Raw genomic sequence first — 21,127 nt, 5'->3', positions numbered from 1 at the left:
GCACAGAAATCAAAAACATTATGCATTAATTTAGAAATAAATTAAGTACAGATAGAGGAACACATTGACCACATCTTGTATAAACAATATTTCAATCTCCACTCATCAAGTTTCCGTCATGTAATTGATAGCAGCATCAACCACATGAAATCTCAGTTTTTTTTGTCGAGGTTCCAAGGAAAGCATTGACAAGTGCTTGCAATACACATTGAAGCAAATTTAGATATATAGGACACATGATCCTTGCATCACGTTATTAATGGAAGCACCAAACTGCCGTAGATCCTTTAAAAATCGTTTGTTTCCAGATGCCTGCCTTTCGAAGAAATAACAGTTTTTATTTATGATAGATATATAATATATTACAGTGCTGTAGGTTTCCCCAACTTCTTCGTATAATGCAGATTCTGTCTTCAAGTTGCAAAAAAAACATCTTATAAGAGCATCTCTCTTCTTTTCAATCTCTGTCAGTTGTCAATTCTGTAGTTCTTGGATGTATCTGTAAAAGTCTAATTTTTACTTGAACATTTTCTCTTTTTGTAAATATATTGCCACATTCATATATCATGCATTTTACTGCATTGCTATTGCACTGGTCCGGATTATTCAGGAAAAAGGGGGAACAAAAAAAAAATGAAATATTGATAAATACCTCTGCCAAGGAATCGCCACCAAAAGCGAGTGAGCGTTGAAGAGAGTAGTGGAGCGAGGGCGTAGTGAATTGATATTCTCTCTCCTCTTATCTACGTCATCAGGTGTACGTCCGTGCTGCGTATGATCTTGTATATGATCCAGTAGAAAATATTAAAAAGGAGGAAGACTAGTGGGAAAGCCACACGAGACACCGTGTCGATTCTCTTCGCCCGGCCGATGAAGAGCTTGCGCATTTCTTCCACAGTTTTCTCCGGGGGGCCGGTGGCGGTGGGGGCGTTGTTGTTGTTACCTTTGATAGCCATGCCGTCTTTGGCCTGCAGGCAGGCTGGGCCCATGCCATAGGCAGCGAAGCTGAACCGCCCCTCCCCAGCCTCATCCTCCTGTAACACAGCCGAATATTCATTCTGTTAGGAATCAAAAAACCCATTACACATTTGATATTCTCCTGCTCTCTCTCGCTTTTTAAGTACCACAGACACATACAATAGGCACCTTATGATCTCCCCTGAATGTCAAAGTCAAACATAATTTGGAGCAGGCTATCCAATTAGCCAACCTTGCATTGTGAGTGATATGGATTGCATGAGTTACCAAATGATGTAGCAGTTTTGTCATCACGCTAGGTTTGCAGTGCTCTTACTTCAGTGCATGTAATAGTAGAACAGACATCTTATCTCAATATTATACTGTATGTAAATGACATTGTCCTTTTTACTTCAATGTAATTACAGGTAATGCAAATCCTGCATACACAATTCCTTATCACAAACTAGCAAGGAGCGTCCTTATCTTATCAAGCTTGGTTCAGAAATTGAAACGCAGACACGTAACACTTCTACTCTGCCAATTGGAATGGCCAAGACCCTGTGCTTGTGCTCAAACACTTTCCTTTACACAGATCCATTTTTAGACTCCACGTCCTCTTTCTGTCCTTGTCTTTATGCCACCCCATTTATAACTGTTAATGTGTGTTAGGGTGAATGGACAAACACACGCACACACACGAACGCGCGCACACACACACACACACACACACACACACACACACACACACACACACCAAAAAGAGGAGGAGGGTATGAGGGGCTTTTTGCATTGCCACTACAGCTTCCCTGTCCACCGCAACATCTAACGCTGGCTCCGCCGACCTCTCCTCGTCCTTCAGTGGCACTCGCCCGCCATTTGTAAGTATTACAGATGCTCTACTTTATTCCTCCTGCCACATGATTAATGTGCTGGCCGGGCGACGTGACGTGGAGCTGTAAAGAGGGACGGGGCTGCGGCTGGCGTTCTCCCTGCCTCATTTTCACATCGGCTCAGGCTGATTCATTACCTCGCCTCCTAATTAAAAATTCCCCATTGATGCAGTAAACTGAGGCGACTCATACACTTATTGTATGTTGGGGGGGAGGGATAGATAGTGGGAAAGAAACTCATGTCCTTTGAGTTGTAGTGGGGAACCAATTTATGGCTGCGCATCAGGATGCTGCCCACTCCCCTCCTCCTGCATTTGCAAGTTAGAGCCGTGTCTAGTGTGACAGAGAGGACCTCTTTGCCCCCCCATCTATCACGCTCCTGATTGATGCATTTATACCTTTTACTGTGCTCACATGATTAATGGCAAAGATTAAAAGGAAGCAAAACACCGAGTTTTTAGCCTCTACCTTATCACAAACTATCACTATGTGTTGGTGTAATGCACCCGCCGGGAAAAAAAGGGGTTATTTGCATAAGCCTGTTTAGGGAGTGTGTCACGTCTAACTATCATCAACCCCCTCTCCTCTGGATTCTCGGTGTAGCGTTTTCATTTTATGATTTCCCATAGCAATTCAACACAACACCCATATATTACCGTTTCCAATTCATTTCAATTGGATTTCCATTCACTTTTGAGGTCATGACAAGCTTTTAAGATATGTTAGGATTAATACATGTTCACTACAAGTGGATCAGGTAGGCTGAGAAAAGTTTCTTCTTCCTTTCTTTGGACTGCCATACTGGTATCAACTCTCTTTTCCTATTCTGACTATCATGGTTGCATAAAGATGGTTGGCACGAAAGCCTCTCATTCATGAAGGCATTAACCTAGAATGATTATGCACGTGATCTGTTGCTCTCTTTTCATATCAGGGCCAACGGTTGATGTTAATTATCCATACAGTTGGCATAACACATGTACAGTATAACACATTTAAACTACACCTCACACAGTTTTCCCCCCATATTCTTTAGTATGGTATCATTGCTATGTGGAAATTATTTTTTAAAAACGAACTATATTTTAGTATCAATTAAGGTATTTTATCAATTAAGACTTTAAAAAAAAAACATTGTCTTATGTCTATTAGGCCTGTTTTTACTAAGATTTATAGACTGACTAATGATTTATATATGGCTATGACAAATACACAAATACGTCTCAAATAAATGGCTTACATAAAGGACTCAAATACATGTCTCTACCAAAACTATTGTCCTATACCTGCTTTAGTTTGGCAAGAACCAATGACTCCACTTCATCTAGCTCTGTCCTATCCTGCAGGTTAGAGTGTAGCATCTTATCACTTACGACTTATTTACATAGATAACCCTGGTCCTCTTATCTGTCACTGTTCACAGAGTGGTAGAGTGGTAGTGGAGCTGGTCCTCTTATCTGTCACTGTTCACAGAGTGGGAGTGGAGCAGATCAGGGCGGGTGCAAGGAGATCCCTTGTGAAAGATTCCCCTTGGGCAGTAATCATCCCTAATGAGCTGATTATCCTCGATCAATCAAGACCCTCTGCCTAATAAGGCCTTGTCACCGCTAAGCAGTGGAACAGAATCTGCAGTCAAGGGTCACATTACTTCACCTAGTTATTAATATATTTTTGGACTGCCAGAGCAGAGTAGAGCAAAAGAGGACGTCTGAAAACTACAACACACTCAGCCACGTCCCTAACGTCTCCTAGTAGAGTCTTTGTCTTCTAGTGTCTGCCCGCGGGGCATCTCCTTACAGCACAAATTAACCACTGACCAATGTCTCTTTTTAACCATGAGAGAAATCGAATTTGAAGCATGTGAAGTAAGATATATAGACAACTGAAGACATTTAATGTATGAATTTGACTACGGTGTTTGTGGTTACTTGAATATAAGCAGAAATACCTCCATGACTTCATACATCATTTATTTTGAAGGATTTTTTTTTATACAATGCTGGGCAACAACATTGATAGTTAGGGTAAATTTTCAAGAAACCAATATTCATAATGATGTTTGGGCCTTTTTCTATGGCCCTTTTCAATCTCAAGAGCTTGTTTTAAACAAATGGGCTGCTGCCGGACAGCCTATCCTTCAAGGATGAATGGTGCTATTGATCTGAATGCAGCAGTTATCCCCACTGACCAGTAGGGGGAGGTGTCATTCTGTTAGCTTCAGTATGCACGTATGCCTCCAGTTCTCCCAGGACACAGTGTCTGCTGGTTTTTTCGCTCTTGGCTTTTTATCTGGGACTGATATGAACCATGTATATCCACTATTGGGACCATCCATTACATTCACTGATCATTCAAGCACAGTGGGAGAAAAACAAAAACCAACACTGCGACTAACAGGCTCTCGCTGTAGCCTACACCCCTGCCCGGAGTACATCCCCTCTTTGAAGGAAATTAGGTGAGAGAGGGCTTAAATGGCCTGCACCAGAACTGCCTCTCCGTTGTTTTATTGTGGAGCGCCTGGATGTGACAGTTTCCTCTGCAGTCCTCAGGCTGAGTGATAGCCTTTAAGAGCCGTAATGGAGGACTGTGCCCAGGCGGTGAATCACATTAGAGTCACATTAGAAATAGTGGCCAGTGAGGTTAATTAAGAATATGTGATGCTGAAGCCTGTCTCCATAAGGCAAACTGTATATATATATATATATTTTTTTTTTGGTCTCTGTTCGGGTCAGCTCAGAATAGACAAGTGCTATCAGAGTCATGGTGTTATACCCTGTATGGTATTGGTGTTATACCTTGTGTGGTATGGCACAGGAGGGGAATGTAAAGAATCATTTTTTTATTTTATTTTTTACGGTGGCGCAACATCTGGGGCCTCATTTATAGAAAGTACTCAGATCAAATGTTGATCTTACCCGTGTCGTACGTAGAAAACCACGTCAACATAGTGATTTATAAAATTTCAACGTGAGTCAATTTGACCGTGGAAACGATTGTAGCTCTACGTCGAGTATTGACCTTGCGTACGCACATTACCTACTGGTTATGCAGAGTTATTACAGGCATGTGAGTCGCACTGCCTAGTGTAATTCATGCAAGTGGCTCGTAATAAAATTAACGATGTTGTTATCAGCCGAGAAAATGAGTTTAATTCAAGATTTAAAAAGAACTGATGTTTATGATTGTATTTCAGTCTTCCTTTATATCCCCCCCGGAGCTGTCTATCTCCCCTTCAACATGCCTAGTGCGTTCCACAACGGACCTTGCCCGGCCACGCGCTAAATTATACTGGATTTTCTCCGGTGTCTGGGAGTTCGCAAAGGGAGTTCGCAGCCATATAAGAATAAGACCACCTGATAAGAATAAGACCATTATATTATTACAGTATAAGTAGCACTCGAGTTGACGGGGGATGGCATCCCCCAGAAATAAAAACAGTCAAAATCGCCCCCATCTTTCGTCCTCCTCTTTTGTCCCCCTCTTTCCATACGTAATTTTATCAATGAAAGTGGTATTACTGCTATTTCAAGGTGCGAGGATTGCACACATGCAATGACATTTTTTACCAAGTTACTGACACTGAAGTCACTGACGCTGAGGGGATGCTAAAATTGTCCTCATATGATAAAATCCACCACCTCCCCTGATTTTCTTTTACAACTTGAGTACTGAGTATAAGCATGTGCCTGGTTAGTTGTCATGATCAAACGTTACAAATGCAACTTACCGGGAAGCCACCCTTCTCTGCCCTCTCCCGCTTCCAGACGAACGCCTACCCTATATTATAGCACTTGTCTTAATTCAGCCGCTATAATTGAGCCGCTTTCACAGGGCGTTAATACAAACCTCATTCACCTGCGTTCATTTGACCTGCGTTGGTATTTATAGAAGGAAGCACGTACGCAACTTTAAACCACCGCAGCCCGTTTTATAAATAATGCTTACGTCCGTTTAGAAAAATGTGCTTACGTGAAAGTCAAAGATGACGTTCAAGTACTTTTTTAAAATAAATGAGGCCCCTGGTAAAACACAACCAAAATATATCCCACTTTAGTTATCTCCAAACCTAAGTACAATGAATACATTGTGTGAAGATATCAGATTGATAATTGCATGTACATTTGAATTGGATAAGTTTATCTGCCAGGTATATAAGTTTATCTGCCAGGTAGCCTTTCACGCCCCAGCCGTGCATTCACAACATCTGACTCTGTGTTTTACAGCAGTACAACACAACGTCAAGTCTGGTTTTCTGGTTGAAAATGGTCAGCATTTTCAGGAAATGCAGAATATCACTTGACCCTGTTTCACCTACAGTACATGATATCACTTGACCCTGTTTCACCTACAGTACATGATATCACTCCAAATCCCATGAACTCATATGAAATAGGTCACTCCTGCCAACCAGTCGGAATTGGGGCTGGTATCATCTCATTGGACCGGTATCATCTCTGGTGAAGTGCTGGAGGCTACAATAGAGAGCGGTGTGGTAGCACTGCTTCACGGATTTACCTGAAAGTCTAGCAGGAACAGTAGACTAATCTACCCTCACCTATTACATTCCTCCCCTGTGGGATTGGGGATTATAACAATAGGATTTAGGATTTATTTTGAGCTTTTTACTCGTTCAATGACTGGATTCAGATTCACTGAAAGTCTGAGAATAGCCCTGGCAAGGCACACATGCCAAGGAGCTTATAGAATGTGCCCAGCTTCTTGTAGGTTTTTGAGCCTTTTTATTTTTATGCTATTTTTTATTTTTATTTTTTTATTTTATTTTCATTTCTCACCATCTCAGACTCAATCAAGCAGGTTTTCAATATTCCCTCAAGGCTGACAGCTTTACTTCATGTTCAATATGGAGCCTTGAAACTGATGAATGTCAGTTATCTGGACAGATAAAATTGATCTATAAAATGCTGAGACGCACACACACACACACACACACACACACACACACACACACACACACACACACACACACACACACACACACACACACACACAGAAAACTACTCTGACAATAAAATGACTGATGCAGAACATGAATCCTCTGACGCTTGGTTTTACAGTGGCACCATGTGCCGTGCAGTTGAAGGCTAATAGTTGAAGGCTTCATTTGAATTTCATTCATCAAGACATACATTTCAAAACAACGATTAGATATCAGACCGCAACCCAGTTTGTTTGGACATGAATGTGAAGTCTTATGAGACTGTGTGTGTGAGATGTGGTTTCCATGTGAAATTTGATTGAAGCCGAGACCAAGACAGGCATCAACCGTGGGGGGTGTTGTAATGCAGAGCTCTCAGAGCCAACAACCTAAACAGGTGGTGTGTTCGGTCTCGTAAATTATGTATTTTCTGAAACTAAGTTACGCCTTGGGGGGGGGGGAGTTATTACGCTTTTGTGAATTTGATATGCAGCACAGCTCATTGTTCTCTTGGCTATATCCCCTGTCTTTAATCATTCTCCATACTCCCTCAAAGATGAAATATTCATGTTGTGTGTACTGGTAGTGAATACTTGACAATGTTCACATCAAACAAAAGCTAAATATTGAGCAGACAGGCTGTCTTCCTGAGGACCGGGGGGGGGGGGGGGGGGGGAGAGGATGTGATAAAAAGATAAGGGGGGTTCACCTTCATGTGTCGTCTCCTCCTCCTGAAGCGCAGGAGCTCCTTGTGTTGCCGGGCGATGAAATTGACAGCAGCATACTCCAACAGGGCGGAGAACACGAACAACAGGCACACGGCCATCCAGATGTCAATGGCTTTCACATAGGACACCTGCGGTAGGCAGAGCAACAGAGTCAGTGGCGGGGAAAACAACAGTTACTGTAAAGTGATATATACAGACTTAACGGGTTGCAGATGAAGGTGAACTGCAAAGCGGGTTTGCTCTGAATGATTGCTCTGTATTAATAGACAGGTTCAACATCTTGAGTGAACCTGCGTGGCAGTTTGCCGTCGTCTGCGATGGATGGATATTTTCATTGTATGTCCATTGTATCATATGTATTTTCAAATAAATATTTTAGACGTTTAAACCGCTGGGAGAGTCCATGTTTGCTTCCATATCAACGCTGCTAGCTGCATGTCTATCATGTAATCCTCGAGGTCCCAGCTCCACTGGTCAGTTACACGGTCAGTTGATTGGGTTCACGAGTTGCCTGATCAGTGTGATGCATGGAAACCCAAGCCTTTGACCCGGAAACAGCCTAGGCTGAGCTAGGCTTGGGCGGCCTTGTCTGTCTGGCTGAAGCTCAGTGTATTTGACAAGCTATTGACCAAGTGGCCCCGGACTGCAGCGTAGGTGGTGTTCCAACATGCATGGTTGGGAAGACACGGCTACAATGATGAAGAGGCAGCAGCCTGAGAGCTCAGTGAGACCAGCCTTGGCTGGTGTGTCGTTGCTGGACTCGATGTTTTACACAGATCAGGGGTCAGTTTCCCCGAACGCTTCGTAGCTTTAAGTAGCCCTTTATTTCCTTTTTTGATCCATGGCCACACCTCTCCTTAGACCAGCAATGTACTTCATTCAATGAATTTGGTTCGCTCGTGGCGAGAAGACTGACCTGCAAACATTGATTTCACAATAGCACTCTCTTGCGGCTTTGGAGCTGGGTTGTCAGGAGAAATTAAGTACTACTTACGCTATGGAGCTTTTGGGAAACTCACCTCAGATCTTTACATTTTGTTGGGATTAAATTGTACAATAGTATATTAAGAAAAGGGTGTAATAATAAAAAGGGTATATTCATATATGTATACCATATCCTTTTCACTTGTAAGCTTCTGTAATGAAACGTCATGTTTGTACTGTAGATTCCTGCACCACCCCTGCATTAAAATCAATGGCGAGGAGGATGTGAAATAATCTGTCATGGTTTCCATGATAGACTTGTTGAGCATAGCAAATACAGGATTACAAATGTTAGAGGAATGGCTGAGTACTGGCATTCAAAATGGCCCTCTCTCTCTCCTTAACTGACATCAATGCAGCAAGCCACTCTGGCATGGGGAAGAGCAGTATGTGCACCTTAGCTCAGCTGGGGTGTGTGATCATTATTGTGACAGCTGAACTGCATAGAAATCATGGTTCACTGGTTCAATTTTCAGAGCACATGAATCACCTAATGTCAACAAACAAAATGGGGGGCGGGGGGGGGGGGGGGGTAGTTTCCCAGGACATAATTATACAATCCTAGTGGCTTATGCAAAGCCTACTTTTTTGGTATCTGAAAACCCCTGCAGCAAAAGATGTTTTCTTTAAAATAGGTATTTCTTTGGAGTTGGACTATTTTAAAGGACATACTGGAAGAGTGCTGTGGTGTCTGGTTCTCGCTGTAGACGAAATCCATTCTATATATATATATATCATCATATAACCACAACTTGTGCCGCCCCATAACAAAACCACAATTAAATTATGAACAAAAACCCCAAAACATTTAATCAGAAGCATACTGGATGTAAACCATATAAGACGGTGTGTGTCCTTAACTGGCCCAGTATAGAAGGGCTTAGCCTTGGGCCAATGGGCATGAGTGTTGTTAGTTAGAGGAGTGTGTGAGGAGCAGGTGTGCTCAGTTTCACCTTGGGGAGGGAGGCTCTGGAACCAGAACTCTGTGTGGTCATGGTCAGCACCGTGGTGATGCCCAACCCCACGCGAGCAGGTGCAGCGTCCATGTTGATCCAGAAGGACACCCAGGACAGGATGACAATCAGAAGGCTAGGGATGTACATTTGAATCAGGTAATAGCCCATCTGCCTCTCAAGATGGAAGCGAGCTTCGATACAGGTGAACTTCCCTGTGATGTAGACAGACAGGGGACAAAGAATCGCTTTAGTATGGAGGGTAAACTGAGATTGGAGACAGTCAACAAACACTGAAATATCTTTCTGATACTACTACTGAGGTCAACAACTGCAGCTGCATACTACTAGCATGACAAAGAGCGCATTATGTAATCATGTTGTCATGTTCCAAGCACCAAATAAAAGCTACAACAAGACAAACTAAATAAAAAGGAAAAACATAAGAAAATAAAAATTGGGAGCAATGGCCACTCAGACTCCTTTTTCCACATGACTGTTCAGACTCTGACTACTTATTTTCCTGCAGTGAAGGAGACTGAAGTGGCCGTCAGTTTGACTGACCAGCTGATGTCCACCTCTCAGACTAGAGCTTCACTATCAGTGGCAGGTGCTCTGTTTGAACCTCTTCACTTCCCCTACCACAGCTGTCGGAAAACCAGGGCTGCAATACTCTCAAATGACTACCTTTCTATATGCCCCTCTACAGCAGCAACCCTCTAGGGTTAGGGGGTTAATTAATGACCATTAATAGGTGAAAAGACTGGATAGGTTTCCGCATATTGCGACTGTCATCATATCCCAGATCCCACCCAATCAGTGAGTAAAGGAGGGAACCTGAGAAGAAGAAAGACAGCTCAAACGATCAGGACACAGCTCATGATGCCAAGTTAAAATAAGAAAAAAAAGAAGAAGAAGAAGAAGAAGCAGAGCATTAGAAAACCATGATAGGGATCTCTTTTTTCCTGCTGACACTCTGGTGTAAGCTGGCTTTTCGGAGTGGCTGGATGCTGAGGAACCATTTAATCAGCTTAGATCAATTGTAGACAGCTGTCGTTGTCAAGACTTTCAATTCAATTAGAGTTAACCCTAAAGTATTGTTTTGGAAGTGAGTGGGGCCCGCTTCATTGAAATTGATTTATGGCTGTGATACACTTCAGAGGGGGGACTTTTAAGTGCACTCCATAGTTTCCATCTGATAAGACGAGGGAAAATTATTCATTCCGTATCTTTACAACAGGGCGTCTGGTGTCAGAGACAGAGCGAGAAAAATGACTAGTCTCCTCAGACAATCATATTTGTAGACAGAAAACAAACGATGTTGATAATAACGTGGCGAGCTAAACTGCAATGCACCAGCACAATAATTAGTATTGCACGTAGTGTCTGGAACACGACTCTATGGGGGAGAGGACGGGGGGATGGAAGGGGGGATGGGGACAAAGACGGACAAAGTAGATGAACGCTGAAGTGCGAAGCGCTGGAGCCAACGAATGTTCTCTGCACATCACAATGGATTGCTGCTAATAAATTTGAGAAAAACGACACTTTAATTCCCCTTTAATGCTTGATTGGGGAGCAGCAGAGCGCGTACACACTAGTGCAGCATGGCTGGCGAATAATAGGCCACGTTGTGTAGAGGGGGAGGGAGGGGGAGAGAGAGAGAGAGAGAGAGAGAGAGAGAGAGAGAGAGAGAGAGAGAGAGAGAGAGAGAGAGAGAGAGAGAGAGAGAGAGAGAGAGAGAGGGAGAGAAATAGGTGGGGGAGGGAAAGAGAAAAAGGTGTGGGGCAGAGGGGAGAGAGAGAGAGAGAGAGAGAGATAGTCTGTCCTTGAAGAATTCATCTCCAAGATTGGAAGGAGAGGAGAGGAGCGGAGAGGAGGGGAGAGGAGAGGAGAGGAGGGGAGAGGAGAGGAGAGGAGAGGAGAGGAGAGGAGAGGAGGGGAGAGGAGAGGGGAGGAGAGGAGAGGAGAGGAGGGGAGAGGAGAGGGGAGGAGAGGAGAGGAGAGGAGGGGAGAGGGGAGGGGACGGCGGGGTGAGGGAAGACCCTGAGGGGTCCTCACTGGTGTTCACCAACATATAAAAAAAGAAGAAGGAAAAAAATGGACTGAGAGAGTAATGGCAGAGCAGAACAGAACAGAGTCAACATACTGCAGCACGCCCTGACCGGGCTGTGCCTCAGTGTGTACCTGTGTGTGTGTGTGTGTGTGTGTGTGTGTGTTGTATTAGTCTGACTGTATGTGTGTGTGTGTGTGTGGGGGGAGGGTTCAGCATGCCATCAAGATGCAGCTGTACTCAGGCATGTCAAGGCTGCCAGTCCACTCTTCACTCAGACAGATACAATCCATCATCCAGGCTGTCGCTGGGAGCTGTCGCCATCTTTTGAGTGATGGTGGAGTATTTAAGATAATCAAGATTTTATGGCCCCACATATTAAGTATTTTGTGTGCGTGTGTGTCTGTGTGCGTGTGTGTCTGTGTGTGTGTGTGTGTGTGTGTGTGTGTGTGTGTGTGTGTGAAAATAAAAAGAAATCAGCTCTTTCACCCATTGTTGCTTTTTTTTTTCTCTCTCATTCTTCTATCCGATTCAAACTGGACTGGCCTTCAGTCTTTCTATTTTTTCTATTTGATCTGGAGTGTAAGAATTCAGACTGGCGAGGTCGACTGGACAGATGGTTTTGTGCAGGACTGATGAGGCTGAGGGAGGATGAACAGAACATGGCAACGGACTTCCCTTCCTTTCCTCTACTGGATGTTTATGCATTAACGTGTCAATGTAACAATGCACCACATACAGTAATGCTTTCCCAGACAACAATATCCCAAAATAGAGAAGGGGGCTTAACATGCAAATATCTACACACACACAAAAAACAGACTATGGGGAAAGAGACAGAGAGAGACAAACCGTGAGCTTAGAATGATAATCTCCGTTTAGGGTAGTTCAGAGATATTGAGCGTCAAAGTTTTTACATTCCATTATGTTTTATGAGATGGAACCTTTGTATTTTATGAATTACTAACTAAAAAAAATTCAACATTTTAAAAATAACACCACACAGGCATTAATAAACACCTAATGGATCAGATTATGTCAAAAACTCAATTTTGACCAAAAATTGAGATAGAACCTTATAATTCTAACGTCACGAAACAGACAAACCTGTGTTGTAGTGCTTGGTGCAGTATCGCAGGTCTTTCTCCTCTTTCAGGATGAACTGAGGTAACGTCAGTCCGTCAGCTACCTGCACGGCTCCTTTTTCGTCCCACTCGAATATGAGGTCGTTCATGGTATACCCAACTGACAGGGGGACAGAATAAGCACAGATCAGATCTTTACCACCTTATATTCAAACTACTGGCGAGGCCGACAAAGAGTAAATAACAGTCTAGTATAATCAAGGGGCCGTGCACACAATCGATCAACTCAACCACTCGAGTTCCACAGTGTGTACTGTACATACTAAAGAAATACGGCTTGAATTTGTCTCACCTATGAGAACAATAAGTAAATAAAAAAAGAAAAATAATAATAATAATCTGAAAGGGGTACAGAAGCCAGTACTGGCAGGTTGAAGTAGGTCCCCCCCTGACTCCTGTTTCTACTGAAGGTGCACGTAAATCACCACACCTTTCATCAATGCTGTCCGCCACGCCAAGGCCACATCCATCTAAGAGCCACAATATAAATACGACCCCCCCACGTCCCCGTCCCCCATTCCCCCCATTGCGTTTCGAGAAAAAGGTAATGGAGTACTCACAGCTCTCCAGCTGCATAATACAGGTCTGCACATCCATAGGGAAATTCTTCAGGTCCATGGGGCAGGCTAAGATCAGCGTGATTCTGTGAACAAGTCCAGATAGCAACTGTTTATTCGTAAGCTAGCCCTAATAACAGACTGTTCCAAACATAAGCATAGCAGCACATTGCGACAATACTGCCAGGATGCACTGTAATGGAAGGCTCCCAGGATGCACTGTAATGGAAGGCTCTCAGGGTGTCTTTTCAATGACAAAGAAGAAGAAGCCTGCTCGCTGCTGTCCGTGTGCAAAGCTAATAAACCAAACAAACTTGCTGCATTTGCACATTATTGGACTCCTGAAACATAATACAGAGAACATAGGTCTGAATCTTGTTACTGCACAGTGATATTTCACAATATGAATACAAAAAAACCATCTCTTTACAAGCACCAGCCGACAACCGTGGCTGAACCTATATATCTGAAAACACATTTACTGTCATCTTCAGATGTGTGTGTGAGGAGCAGTGGTCACATTGTGTGTACCGCCAGGGTGAGATAACATCATATTTGTAACATCGTCATTATTTATCAGCTTTTTTTTCTCCATCTGAGAATACAGAGAACACTAAAGCAGGTTCCATTTCCGAGGAGGTGCAGGGGAAGATCAAACCGATGTAGAGGGTTGATTTGATGGTGTCAAGTAAACAAATGAGAAGGCCTCTCTTCACTGCCTTCCATAGCTATTCACAAAGATCAACTTATCCCTGCCTGGACAGGGCTTAAACACTAGGCTTGATAACAGATCAAACACATTGAAGAAACGCTACCACTCAAGTGCATTACTTTTGTTGCTATGGGAATGCTAATATCACTCCCTTTCACCCCAAGCAAAAGCAATATAGAGGCAAAGCTGAGGTAAACATTTGTCATCCGTAACCCTCGAGTATCTCTGAGACACCGATCAAAGAAGGAAGACACAGTATGGAATTACGGTTACCTTATACTATATAGCACATTGCCGTTTTTAGAAATCCTTAGCAACTTGTTGTCAGTTGTGACTTCGTGGAAATTGGCCCCCTTCTCGTTGGCGAAGAACAGATCAGGTTTCCAAATCGAGTCCAACATAGAGGGGTCTAGGTCCAGAGAGTCGTCTGGGTATTCACTGTAGGCCAGCCGGGGGTCATTCCACTGCTGTCTCAGGAAAATGTTCACTCTGTAATCCTGGGACACAGAAGGGATATGTCAGGGCACATGCATGGCTCACCTGGGTCAAATACATACAGTTATATACTTGTGTAATCGTGACGTTAGAATTATAAGGTTCTATCTCCATTTTTGTCCAAATTTAGTTTTTTACATAATCTGATCCCTTGGGTGTTTATTAATGCCTGTTGTTTTTTTTTTTTTTTTATGTTGACATTTTTGAGTTAGTAATTCATAAAATACAAAGGTTCCATCTCACAAAACATAATGGAATGTAAAAACATTGACGCTCAATATCTCTGAACTACCCTAGACGGAGATAGAACCGTATAATTCTAAGATCACGTAATGTATTTGAAGTGTGCTTGATTAAGATTACAATTGGCACTTTTGGGACTATTTCATTGGTTCCATTGTACCAGGCAAAACACGTATTACCACAAGGTGTGCTTGATTAAACTTGTTTGCAATGAGGATTTCTTTCACTTACTATTTATTTGGTTCCATTATTCTAGGCACACTTAATGAAGCGCAGACACGTGGCAGTATTGGTATGCAGACTTAAGGATGGCTTTACATTATTTTGGCTTTACATTCGTTTTTTTTTTTACATAAAAAACTGTGCATTTAGACATAAAACAGTCAAGTAAAAAGAAAAAGACATCAAAGGTTTGCTTTTGCAGGTAGAGAAAAGTCATGCATTGAGGTAGCAGGATCCTTCATGCAGAGGATATAAATGGTGGTTTATTGTTGATTGTTTATTTAATAAATGTCTCTTTGAAAAACCAAAATAGCCTTCATGAAGCTGTGGCATTTAGCCACAACATTCCATGGTAATTGACAATTATTCTAGAATATGGGCAACCAGTTCTATCATTCCATAATGATCATTAAGCTGTCTGTGCAGTAATGTACCATGGGATGGCATATCAGCCCACCACGGTGCGGCAGGTGACCTTTCAAATGGCAATCAGCCAAAACATTAGAAGGACATTTTCCCCGCAATTATTCTGACAGAAGGTGGCCTGTTTATTAGGTGAATTTCAAGGATGAAAATGAGTTTACGAGGAAAAAGGATGGCCTTCTTTTTGATTGGAAAAAATCAACCCTCCCGACACTAGAGGACGCATCGCTTTGAATAACTTGGATGAATGATGAAAATCCCCCCAGCAACAACACAAATATTCTAATGCTCTACGCTGTTATAACATAATGTCCCACGGTAGGGAGGCTATGTCTCACACATCCTGACAACACATCTGCTTCCCCAGACTAGTAGAGGTGTGCACTGAATCAGGAAGAAATCTAGACGCCATGGGATTTAAAAGAACCCCGACGTTGCCCCACCCAGCAGCTAGGGCTCTCTATCATCGATTTCTGTAGGTCTTGGAAAACACTGCTGTTTTTAACGCCAGAGGTGTCGACACAAGTCCTTGGTTCTGCCCAGGAGTACCTTACTACAGGAGTACCTTACTACAGGAGTACCTTACTACAGGAGTACCTGACTGCACTGACTATTTTTGCCAGCGTCCTACTATGACGCTGATAGCTGATGGACAGCCAGCAGCACACAACGGAATGTCATTCTCTGAGCACTACAGACATCAGGTGCAATTTGCATGTGAAAATGTCCTGGGAAACATTTGTTCCTTTGTTTCCATGTTTTTAGGTGGAATACTTTCATGGTAGATGGAACACATCTTACAGTGGCTCTAACAGTATTACCCCCATCATGATTATCCCTGTGGTGTTGTTAGCTTAGAAAGAATACAGTTGTCTCACATTCATCAGCAGAAAACCGCGGCGCACTCATATATCTTGGTGTGATTTCTTTCGGGCTAACTGATTTATGACAACAGTCCACACATAATGGGATTCAAGCCGAAGGCCAAATCCACTCCTGACTGTGACATATTTGAAAAGTTTGGCCAGTCACATGACTTCTCGGTTGCAAACAACTCCAGTAACGAATGACAGACTTTGCGATTTATGCGTTGACTCCCCTAGCCCGCAGAAGAAAATGAAAGAGCAGAGCAGCTAATTAAATAGCCACTGGGATAGTCCCTGGGGGGTCGTACCTTTAAGACAGGGTAAACAATTAGGACGGCAGGAGGGGCCGGGGGGATATAAGCAGGGTCCCTATAGTGGACCGAGCCGGTTGGATCATTACGGCATGAAACATTGTTCTCCGCAGCCTATAAGCACTAAAGATTTATCGATGTCATTCTCTATAGTTTCAAACCCCCCCCCCCCCCCCCCCCCCAAACCTTTCTCCACTTGCGTTTAGTGTGAATGAGAGCACTTGGAAACTCGGATCAATTCCACTGGTCGTGTAGGAGGAAAAGAGTGGAAAATCGTGCATTTGTTCTGCATGAGGAGTTTCTGCAGTCAGCAGCGGTTTTAAAGCAGCTCCACTGATGCGTCACATGGGAGACTTGGCTTAGTGTGTAGGGGCCGAACCTTCTTTGTTTGCTCCTCCAGACCATTACAGGGGCATTCTGGGATTCCAACAACATTAACAAAGCGGTCACTCTGCCTACTTTTGTGGGTAAACAGCTGATGGATGGGGCTGGAGAGCATCTCAAATTCATAGATGCAACTACGGATGCAAGGACTGGCCACCTATGAGATGACATGTTCAGTTTTAAGACAGTTTAACTTATTGGACTCATGAGGCATGTATACGTTTTACTCTTCAAGAATCAATGACTATATATAAATCATTTAAAAGTAAAAAAAAAAGTGGTTGTACCAATCACAGATTGCCTCTTTAATGATGGTGTCATCTGGATATTGTTTTTTTGTTAAATTTAATTTGTGTTTGAAGTACTGACCAGGCTTTCTAGCAGAGCACAAATCGATTCAAACAACATACAACATAAAAACAATTTACAATATATTCACCACAATATACACTCTAGCGAGCATATTATGCTCTAGCTTGAAAGTAATATGGACCGACTGATGATTTTGTAGTATTTCTACCTAATGGATTTTCTATTAAATGTGGCTGAATAATTTCCCCATCTGAGCACAGAGGAATTTCACCCATATCATTGTGCACAAATGGGATATGATCCCCCCTTCAAATGTTGTTTTGAATGGAGGGCACAATGAGCCAGTGAAAATGTAAATATTCACATGGCACCACTGGCTTTTCCAAAGGACAACTTTGGCACACTGCATACTACATCAGTAAGGCCATCATTATTTCAATTAATTCACATTTTTAGAGGAATAACTGTGACACGCTCTAGTGTTTTGGTTTGCATGTCGGCAACCAATCAAAATGTTCAGACTTTTATTTTGAAACACGGAAATACATTTCAACGTTGTTGAGAATCACAACAACAAACTTGCTAGTCAAGCCAAAATACTGCAACGCAATGTGATTGGGTGAGTAATCCCCACTGCTACCTAGTTAAATAGAACACTACTTTACATTGTTAGCAGGCTCACAAAACAAGCTGTGTTAGTTGACTAGCGATCTGTCATTGATTTTCAACAACGCGGAAATGTATTCACATTTTTCAAAAGAAACGTCCAAACATTAAATCGTATACCGACACGTGGACCAAAACACTGGAACGTGTCACAATTATGCAAGTCCACATAGTATTGAAAACATAAATAGTTATCGAATAGTACCTAGTATCTATCTTAGAAATTAAGTAAGCAATATCAATGGCAAATTTTAAACTGGAATTCAACATATTGGACTCACCATTGTTGTTTCAGCAATAGACCCAAAACTGTTGATAAAAATGTTGCATGTTACGTTTACAGGGGGACCTGTGAAGGAAGAAAAACAAAGATACACAATATATTACAAAACAGTCAAAACATTCAGATTCCCCTTAGCTCTTTAGGCTGTCTACAAAAGTGGAATTACATTAAATCAATGAAAAAACAGTAATTTTGAATATTATTTCTAAGAACATCAGAATAAAAAGCTCCTCAGAGATACCAAGGTTGTTTTCAGATGATAGCTTCAAGGTTAGAGCAAATATCATTGGGTTGTAGTGAGTGTCCATTGAAGCCTGTATTACCTGGTTGTACAAACACAAATGTGATTACCCAGTGACGAGAGTTGACTTTCAATGAGGTCTGGGAGGAGAGCAGCACACAGTCTAGCCCTCCGCCCTCAGGACATGAGTGATATTGCTTAAAACGGTCAATCATATTGAGCACCAATTCCAGGAAAACCCTCTTCATTGCCAGGAATTCGACATAAAGCCACAAAGCTATCATTTTGTCAATCAGAGACTAACTTATTAATGTTGTATCAAATTTAAATAAAATAAAAAAAACATCCATAATTTCTTCTCCAGCAGCATGACAATTTGAGGGACAAAAACTGTGGTCAACATAAGAGAAAGCATAGTCATTATGTCATACTCTCTGTCAACATATACGGTCAGAACATGCACTTTGAACACAAACCCATGTTTAACGTTTCCGGGCTCCTCTAATTCAGATGCCTCGCGGCCACAATGAACTGGGGGTCTGAATTATTTTGATGGCCAATTATTCTCTCTGTCAAAGTCTCACAGCTGCTGCAGGCAGTGTAACAGCAGATCATTTGAGACACACACACACACACACACACACACACACACACACACACACATAATCCACACTCCAATCACAGGATTGGAAAAAAATATATAAAGCAAATATAATATCAAACATAAGGTACACCATGTAATTAAACCAACAGTAATAGAGTGCCCACAGTAAAACAGTAATAATATTGTTACAAAGAACTCACAAAGTCATACAAATCTGTTGGAATGTGCATGCATAGCATGAATGCAAGTAACATTAACCTTGACATTGACACCATATTACACAGTATAGTCCAGCATGTTTTCTATGGATGGATTCTGGCTTCACACCGTATTCCTACCAAGCCATGTTTAGGTCTTTCTTTTCACGGCTGCGGAGGAAGAGAATGTAATCATTTGTCTTTTCTTGACATTCCTAGTGTGTGACGCAAAGCTAGGGGGAATCTACTGTCCTCCTCTCCTCCTCCTCCTCCACCGCAGATTATTTCATGGGCCTCCAATGAGGGAGGGAGGGAGGGAGGGAGGGAGAGAGAAAACGACAGCTCATTAACTGTCAAAGCAGAGGGAGAGAGTGAGAAAGAGGGAGAGAGGGAGAGAGAGAGAGAAAGAGAAAGAGAGAGAGAGGGTGACTCATACTGTAGCCCATAATGATTTGCGTTACCATGTTTTTGACAAATGGACCAGACCCCTGCAAACAAGGCCGTCGTAGAGAGGAGACCCAGCGACACACCGCTGCAGAAGGGATGTGCGGAGCTCTGCTGAGGTGTCCTTCCCATTCAGTCCCTTGCTTCCTCACCCCCACTTTCATTAGAAACAAGTGACAACGGCGATAAACCAAAATGAAACAAATTCTTTGTTGCCTCCCGCCGTGGTGCTTAGAGACGTCCGTGGCCTTAGCTACCCACATACCGTACTGTACCAGGCACCAAACGCTTCTGTCAACTTAACACCTATACATCCAATATAGTATGTGATCATTTCGACATAATGAAGTAAGTTTACTAAGCTTTAAGACATTGGGACACATCCATTCATGATTCATTTCCTCCTAGAATAATGACTACATATACATCTGAATGTACTGTAGGTTCAGCTCTCTGTGCAAGGGAACTACTGCTTAACCACAATCCCAATACAACTGACCAGCAGTGGGTTTACTAATTAACAGCTCAACCCATCAGCACTGTGTCCTGTACTCACATCATTCTAGGCCGACATTAACTGCTAACTGACCAGAAACTAGACAGAATGAAGAATGGTAGATCAACAAGCTCCTTACTGCTGCAGTAGTGGAGGTACAGGTAACAGTATGGAGGTAGTATTCCTGCTGCAGTAGTGGAGGTACAGGTAACAGTATTGAAGGTAGTATTACTGTATGCTGCATCAGTCATCGCAGGTGTGTAAAACATGGGTATCTTGGGGATTGGCATGCCTTAATTGTCATTGCTTTACTTAACAATGTAAATTCTGTGTCCAATTTGCACATATAATTTCAACCAAATGACACCTTTGTTCCATGGGGCGAGTAGAATTGATTTTAAAACTAAACAACAAGTGCTTAACAAGCAGCCATAGTAAAGTAGGGCTTTCAAATTGTTATATGAATAAAATACAGAATTCTACCGGATCACTTTACAATTGAGCTGGCTTCAGCAAAAGATAGAATGGCCATGAGACATTAAATATTGATATTGCTTCGTTTGTACCTCTAAGGTGTCTGCAAAGCAATGTTATTGAACTAATATATATTCCAAACATGCACAAGGAAGTGGAGCACAACTCATTTTACACATACAAGCTGGGGAGAAAAGTGTTATTCCTTAAGCTGGTTTTTCATTATGTGCAGACACCTGAGCTGAAACGCCGGACAGTTTGCTGTTCTCAATGCATAAATATCCGGTCGAACACACACACACACACACACACACACACACACACACACACACACACACACACACACACACACACACACACACACACACACACACACACAGTATGAGCTAGACAATTTCTAACTGGTATCGAATACCTGCATCAACAATAACATTGGTGGTGATAGTATGCTGAAAGCAACTTTCTTTTTTTTTGCTTAATTTGTGTCAAGATACATTTCAAGCCTTTTTCCTTAATTTCCAAAGACAATACATATTTTACTACTGTAT

The 21,127-nt window shown here is 42.4% G+C and overlaps 1 protein-coding gene across 1 annotated transcript in view; it reads right to left on the bottom strand.

Moving 5' to 3' along the window:
- Positions 1-743: 743 nt before the first annotated feature.
- The window catches only part of glra1 (glycine receptor, alpha 1), a gene marked incomplete at both ends in the record, with an annotated part of 36,735 nt that continues 16,351 nt past the window's right edge, over positions 744-21,127 (bottom strand). Inside the window, 7 exons of the mRNA XM_080526782.1 lie at positions 744-1,034; positions 7,496-7,642; positions 9,452-9,666; positions 12,612-12,749; positions 13,210-13,292; positions 14,192-14,415; positions 18,122-18,189. Coding sequence (XP_080382908.1) covers positions 744-1,034; positions 7,496-7,642; positions 9,452-9,666; positions 12,612-12,749; positions 13,210-13,292; positions 14,192-14,415; positions 18,122-18,189 — 1,166 coding nt within the window. The remainder of the gene's footprint in view (positions 1,035-7,495; positions 7,643-9,451; positions 9,667-12,611; positions 12,750-13,209; positions 13,293-14,191; positions 14,416-18,121; positions 18,190-21,127) is intronic.

The sequence above is a fragment of the Nansenia antarctica genome (genome assembly GCF_963989245.1).
Source record: "Nansenia antarctica genome assembly, chromosome: 3".
NCBI classification, from domain to species: domain Eukaryota; kingdom Metazoa; phylum Chordata; class Actinopteri; order Argentiniformes; family Microstomatidae; genus Nansenia; species Nansenia antarctica.
The sequence above is the reverse complement of the archived record's forward strand: the minus strand, read 5'-3'. Positions and strand labels throughout refer to the sequence as shown.